General features: G+C 52.6%; 1 protein-coding gene across 1 annotated transcript in view; it reads right to left on the bottom strand.

The window, feature by feature from the left end:
- IRX2 (iroquois homeobox 2) overlaps nucleotides 1-7,236 on the bottom strand; it is a 49,297-nt gene that overhangs the window by 40,597 nt on the left and 1,464 nt on the right. Inside the window, exons 2-5 of the mRNA XM_015413319.1 lie at nucleotides 6,737-7,154; nucleotides 5,139-5,894; nucleotides 3,942-3,967; nucleotides 3,155-3,237 (exon numbers count right to left, since the gene is read on the bottom strand). Of these exons, the coding sequence (XP_015268805.1) occupies nucleotides 3,155-3,237; nucleotides 3,942-3,967; nucleotides 5,139-5,894; nucleotides 6,737-7,154 (1,283 nt within the window). The remainder of the gene's footprint in view (nucleotides 1-3,154; nucleotides 3,238-3,941; nucleotides 3,968-5,138; nucleotides 5,895-6,736; nucleotides 7,155-7,236) is intronic.

The following is a 7,236-nucleotide window of genomic DNA, read 5'->3' as shown; positions in this document are numbered from 1 at the left end:
AGGAAGGAAGGAAGGAAGGAAGGAAGGAAGGAAGGAAGGAAGGAAGGAAGGAAGGAAGGAAGGAAGGAAGGAAGGAATCAGTCTCAGGTGTAAATTCTAGCAAAAGGTGAGTAAATTATGGAAATCTGATAATGCTTTGGACAATAAACATCAAAGGAGAGGCGTTAGCTTTCCTAATCTCTGCTACAGAATGATTTAAAAAAAGAAGAAATGAAACCGACTGGCTCCCAAAGAGGGCGGGTGGCAAAGAGGACGAAGAAGGAGCAGCTTCAACTGAAATATTGCTCCGGGGATCGGCAGTTTAGCTGTTTTCCCGGCTAAAACCACCAGGTCTCTCTAGCACCCATCCGCCGGAAGAAAGAACATTCCCTCGCGGAGGTAGGATTTCTTTAATAAAACACCCCTCGCTAGAATTTTAATACCAGATCATTTTAAACCCACGTTTTCAGATGGGGGTGGGGGAGGGAAACTGATTTTTTTTAAAAAAAACTACGTTACAAAGGCAAAAGCGCAAATCCCGGAGTTAAGTCATATGAACTTTGCTGCCATTTGGGAGGGAGCCAGGTGGGCAGGGCAGGTAGTTCTCCTGCGCGCAGCCCCCCGGGAGTGGATGGCGACAGTCGCCCAAAGGGAAAAGACCGGCCGGCTCCACCTCCTTGCCTCGCTCTCCGGGCTCTGCCTGCAGTACCCCACCGGCGGCCAGGTGAGGGAAGGAGAACAGGTTTCGTTCTGAGCCGATCGATCTTGCTTACGATTCCAACCATGTTATCTTGGGAGCGCCTTTATCACCAAAGAGAGAGAGACGTTTGGAAGGTAACTCTGTCGCCCAATTCCGAAATGGGCCCCTGCATTGCTCAGAGGAGCGGATCGCAATCCACCTGGACTCAAAACCCTTCTTAAAAGTGCTGGTTCTATTCACACGGCCGTGTAAAGAGTTGGACGATCCCCTGTCAAGTTTGGGGTTAATTTCCCCTCACATGGGAGATCCTCGGGGCAGAGACCTCTGTTGTGGTAAGGCCAGTCTTCAAAGCCCGAAGCACAGCAAGGGTGAAATAATGCAATAATTATATTGTAAGTAACAATACCAACACAAATAATTTTTCAGATGCAATAAATGGTACCGTACCTTCCTGTAATGACAGGATCATCCCCCCCCCCCTACACACACACACACACACACACTGGTATAGCTCTTTATCCAGTTAACGCCCCCCGGCTGAAGTCGAAAGTCTCTAAGATCACTTTCAAATGCCCTTTCTAACAAGCCCCGGAGCAAAAGGCCACCAATTTTCAGTGAACAAAAAGCCACTGGAGAGAGCCCCGTTTGTCAATATCAACTGGTCCAGCAATTTCCCATCTTCAGACACATCGGCCTATCTGAGCTGGCAGATGTTTAGACAAGACTTTATAAATTGTTCAATATCAGCCCGTAATGAACCCCAACTGACCATTCCGAAGCAGCTCAAAGCACCCGCGATCTCCCCTGCTGCGATCTCATAATGCCTCCGCCCTGGAACATTATTAATCATGGAATAAAATAGATGAGGCTCTTGAAAAAAATAAGTGTATGATTGATTAAAGGGCAATCTAAGAACCTATTATTCTTGTTTCATAACGGTAAGTTATATTCACTCAATTTATCTTTGGGGGAGAATATAAATGGTGGTTTGTCTCTTTATTGAAATGATATTATATGGGGATTCTCATTATTTCCTGGGAGGGGGCTTGAGGAGATTGTCTGGCTTTTTTAGAAGCCTAATAGAGGCGGATCCCGGAGGCGACTCCCACATGATAGACATGGGAGGAGGGGGAGGAGAAGCCCTTTCAAAGGGGGGGGGGGGAAGCTACGGGTACATTGTTATACCTTTCAGGGTTTGGGTAGATCTTGATCAAAATCGAAGATAAATGCATACATGGGAACAGCATTCTGAATTCCGTTAAAAGTATGCTACATGTATCGTGTAAAGCAAGTACACAGCCTTACAAATTAACTTGTATATTTTCATTGTCCTAAAATACGTTTCTTCGGCTAACTTTAATTAGCCAGTTTGCTCCTATTATAAACATTTAATGGTCTATTCAAAGTTCTTGCACCAATAATATTTCACAGATCACCTGTAGTTTAAAATAAAAATTGCTGGCAATGGGGAAAAAAATATATCCTACTATGTCATTGCAGACTAGTCTGTTTTTTATTTACAATTAAAGATATAAATTAGTAAAGAATTCTCGTTAAACAACGAGGGCTTGTATAACCATCAATGTCTCAAATAAAAACCAGGCATAATTTATTTACAAAAGAATCAGGATTGCATTGCAATACAACTTGCATAAATTACTAGAAGCTCTTATATCATTACAAAAATAAATATCAAATTTTTTCCACTTTGTAAGTACTCAAGTTCTTCGATCACGGTTTCTTTTTAATTGCTACTGTATGCATCTTTTAACAAAGAATTTGTACAATAAATCCTATCACACCTACAGAATATATATATTTATATCGATATATATACCGTGGCAATGAAGTCATCGATTCAAGATATCCTGAGAAAAAACAGATTTGTTTTGTGTGTGTGTATGTTTTCTTCTTCTTCCTCCTTGTTTAAAATCACACATACATTAGGGAAACTAGACTATACCAGCAAACTCACATAATGTCCAACAAAATTCTGGTTTAATTATTAGAGACTGTCCGTTTATTAGTGCTCTGTGGTCTTCTTTTATACAGTGGCACAAGATGTGATCCGGGTTTAGAGTTTTGTTTAGAGACAGAGACAGAATAGAGCTGATGGCTTGTTGACTTTTCTCAAAGCAATTGTGACACCTACCTGTGGACCAAGGAAAACACCAGATCATCCACAATCCTTCAGTTACGCACCCAGGGTTAAAAATGGAAGGCAAACTGAAATGCTTATCCTGCCTCCTGGCCATGGAAGGATTAGGGGCTTGGCGGCGGGGGGAGCAAAATACTTGGCTACAAGATTTTTCTTTAATGGTAACCATAGTTGCTGGGGGAGGGGGAGCGCAGGCAGTCCACTGGCATTCTGTTCTCTCTGGAACCCTGCCAGAATGCATCTCATTGTCCCTCCCGCTATTTGCAATGCATATAGGCATGCCCCATACTTTTAAGAAAACGATGCACAGTTCTTACCACTCCGCATCGTCAAGAATGAGAAGGAAGTCCCTGGTGAAAATGACTGAGAGCTGCGCCACGCTTTTCTGCAGCTCCCCTCCCTGAGGAAGGGGAAGGTCGGACGGGAGCTAATTTCCTGCGCGCTGGCGCTCTCTTGTCCTTTAAGAGAAGCCGCCGCCAGACTCCTATAGCCTCGCAGAAAGTCCCGCAGTCCTTCACTAGGGCATGGCCCGCAAATGTCTCCAGCGAGCAGTGTAGCCCAGCGCGCTCCCCTTCATCCCAGCGGGGCCCGGGCCGGAGAAGGTCCCAAGGGGGCTGCGCTCTTGCTTTGCAAGCCGCCATTTCCCCGGGGAAACAATTAAGGAATATTGCAAGAATGGCAACTGTTGTGCTTAGTGCGCCCAGCACGCACACACACACACACACACAAAAACTATTTACAATTGTTGCAATATTGGTTAATTGTTTTTCAAGGAAATTGCGTCTTGCAAATCACATGCATCTTTCAGTATTTGGTATCTATATGTGTGTGTGTGTGTGTATACATACATACATGCACACACACACACACACACACACATCTATATATACAGGCTGAAACTACAAGAACGAAACGGATGTCTAAAATGAGGCGCTGAAAAGGCAGCCGCTTCACTTTGCAGCCCTACTCCTTGGTAATGGAGCAAGAAATTGACATTCAGTAAATCCACAGGCCCGGCCATTTATTGACAGCGGGTGCCAAAATGATTCTGCTCGGCAGAATAATAATAATAATAATAATAATAATAATAATAATAATCTGCACTCCCACCGTGCACACTTCAGAGGGGTCTGTCAAAACAGAAGCGCCGGTTAGTCACACAGGAGGACGCAGCGGACTAACCGGATTATCCACTCCGGGGGCCGCAGGGCTCCCCCCCCCGCACTCCGCCCCGCCGCTCGAGCCGAGCCTTTTCCCGGGCTCGGGAGGAGGCTGGCGGCTCCCGATAAGGACTGGGCACTCTGCCGCACGACCTTTCCCGCAGCGAGCCTCCCCCCACCCCCCGAACTTTCACTTTGGACTGAAGGCTCTTCGGAGCAGGCGCTCAGAGCTGCGGCCTTCGCAGGGTTTTTGGAGCAGGGCGCTTTTTAAAAACAACATTCATTTCCATCACCACCCTGAGGCCCAGCTGCCCTTTGGCTTAGGGATGTCAAAAGAAGCCAACGCATGCAGATATCTACCAAATTTAAAATAAATCCATACATATACCTTTCCCCTCTCTGAAACAAAAGCAATAATTCTTTTAATTAAAAAACACGCATTTCCCTTTTCGTAATAGTTTCTTTTTAAAATAAATACTTTTACTAAGGGAGAACAACTTACTTCCAAGCCAGTCCTCAAAAGTGTTCTTAATTCCTCGGACCGAAAGCCCCACTGATCGCAGAGACATTTTGCCCCCCCCCGACCGGGGGCAGCCCGCCCCGCACCCCGGCGCCAATGCTCAGCCCGCCCAGAAAGCGCTTAAACAACCCCAGCCCCCCAATCCCACCCCAGCCGCCGCTCGCAGGCCGCCCTTGGGTGCCCCGACAGGGCAAGACAGTCCGCCCTGCGCCCCGCGCCACTCTCCCAGGGTTCCCTCTAAGCTGAGCTAGTGTGAGCGAGCTCACAATTCCTTAGCCTCGGGCTCACACATTTTTGTCCTCGCTCAGGGAGGAGGGCTCCGGAGCAGACTAATTTATGCAGCAGCCAACTCGCTCGCTCACAACTTTCATGCCAGGAGCTCACAGCAGTAGAATTCTTGCCCACAAGGCTCCACAGCTTAAGAGGGAGCAGCGGTTCTGGCGCTCCGTTGGCACGGCTGGCCCCCGCTGGCCTCCCCGTGGGAAAAAAACCCCAAACCCTGCCACCTCAAACAAAACAGCCTCCCCCCATGACCCCAGACTCGACCCCCTGCTACCCCCGTAAGACAAAACTCGGCGGTGTGTGTGTGGGGGGGAGGACGGACGGACCCCTCTTCCCTACCTTTCTTCGCGTCCGAACCGGAGGGCTTGTAGTGCTGTTCGAGGTGGCTGGCGAGGTGTTTCAGGGAGTTCTCCGCCCCCTGCTTGTGCGCCGCGCTCCCGCCGCCGCTTAAGCCGGCCTGGCCCAGTCCCTCGCCGGAGGCCACGGCGGCGGAGTTGTATCGCAGGAGGCTCTGGCCCTGGAGGGCATTGAAGTTCCCATAGTTTGTGTAGTTGCTATAAAAAGGCGACGTGTAATAAATATGCCTCCCCAGGAGCGACGAGGCCGGGTAGGCGGCGCTGTGCGGGGCGGAGGCGGGCGGACAGCTGGGCCCCAGGCCGGGCGGTGGAGGCGGCGGGTGCTTAAGGTCCGAGGTGGCGATCTCGGCCAGCGACCAGAGCTTGGGCTTGCTGGCCGGCGTGGTCTGCGAGGCCGCCGAGGCGGGCAGCCGTCCGTCCAAGAGCGCTTTGCTGGCGTTCCGGGAGGCGTCCTCGCCCGGCGGGTGGCCCAAGAGCGGGGCTTCCACCCCGGTGAGAGGCGACGAGGTGACCGGCTTGGCGGGCAGGCCTCGGCCCGCCTCCTCCTCCTCCTCTTCTTCTTCGTCGTCGTCCTCCTCGACGTCGTCTTCCTCCTCGTCCTCCTCGATCTCCTCGTACTTGTCCTTACACTCCGAGCCCGACTCGCAAAGCCGGTCCCCGGCCCGGCCCGGCGCCTTCTCGCCGTCGGATTCGGCCGAGCAGGAGTGGTCGGTGAGGGAGTCGACCTGCAGGCTGATCCCTGCCGCGGAAAACCAGGGAGAACGTCAAGGAGACCCGGCCGCGCAGCCACGCCGACCCCCCGCCCCCCGCGGCCACCTCCGGCCTTGGAGCCCCGAGGAGCCTGCCCAGGCGGGCCAACGCAGCCTTGCCGCCAGCTCGCTCCCTCCCCCGGCCTGGAGCCTCTGGCACCGCTCTCCTCAAAGCCCGCTCGGGGCTTGACCGAGGGGCCTAAAGGGCCACGCCCCCCTCTCCTATTACTATTATTACTATTATTATTACTGTTATTAATACTGTTGTTATTACTATTACTATTACTATTATTATTACTACTATTATTACTACTATTATTACTACTATTATTACTACTATTATTACTACTATTATTACTACTATTATTACTACTATTATTACTACTATTATTTCACAGCTGCGGTGAGGATTCCTGGGAAGAAAAGGAACCCGTCCGGCTCTGGAGGCTGGAGACAGACGGTGGTTGTCTGGCGCCGTCAGGAGGCGAGTCCTCCGACGGTCGCTCTCCAGGGGAAGCCCTGGCCCTTGAGACCCGGGGGAGCGGTGCGCGCAGGACGGCAAGCCGGGGCAAGGCGACGGGCTGCGGGCGGCAGAAAGCCAAAGGGCCGCTTCAGAGCGCGCTGCGGGCTTCCTGCGCAGGCGAGGGGTTCCTGCGGCGGCCTGGGGACCGGTTGCTCCCGCGGGAGCCCCTGCGACGCCCCAGGAGGAGGAGGAGGAGGAGGAGGAGGAGGAGGCCTGGCGTTGCCCTCCAGGGAAGGCCGCGGTCCTGCGGGCCAGGGGGGTCCTGTCTGCGGGCCGGCGCCTCCCAGTCCCCCCCCGTCCCTCCCTTACCTTCGTCCTCGGCCGACGCCTCGTTGCTCTCCCGCCCTTTGTCCGAGGCCTCCTTGGCCCGCAGGCCGCCGCCGCCGCCGTCCCCCTCCAAGTCCGACGCCTCGTCCTCGCTCTTGTTGCGGGGCGCCCAGGTCATCTTGTTCTCCTTCTTGAGGCGTCGGCGGGCGTTGGCGAACCAGGTGGAGACCTGCGTGAGGGTCATCTTGGTGATGATGGCCAGCATGATCTTCTCGCCCTTGGTCGGGTAGGGGTTCTTGCGGTGCTCCTGCAGCCAGGCCTTCAGCGTGGCCGTGGCGTCGCGCGTGGCGTTCTTCCGGTAGGCCGGGTCGTTGAGCTGGTACGGGTAGGCCGGGCTGCCGTAGGGGTGGTAGCTGATGGCCCCGCTCATGCCCGTCGTGTGGGCGTCGTAAGGAGAGCTCTGCCAAGCACAAAGAGAGCCGGGCGTTAGCCACGCACGAGGGGCAGCCCCGAGCGGGTGGAGGGAGGGTGGGGGGTGGAGG

Source organism: Gekko japonicus, unplaced genomic scaffold (genome assembly GCF_001447785.1).
Source record: "Gekko japonicus isolate JY-2015 unplaced genomic scaffold, Gekko_japonicus_V1.1 scaffold60, whole genome shotgun sequence".
NCBI lineage: Eukaryota > Metazoa > Chordata > Lepidosauria > Squamata > Gekkonidae > Gekko > Gekko japonicus.
The sequence above is the reverse complement of the archived record's forward strand: the minus strand, read 5'-3'. Positions and strand labels throughout refer to the sequence as shown.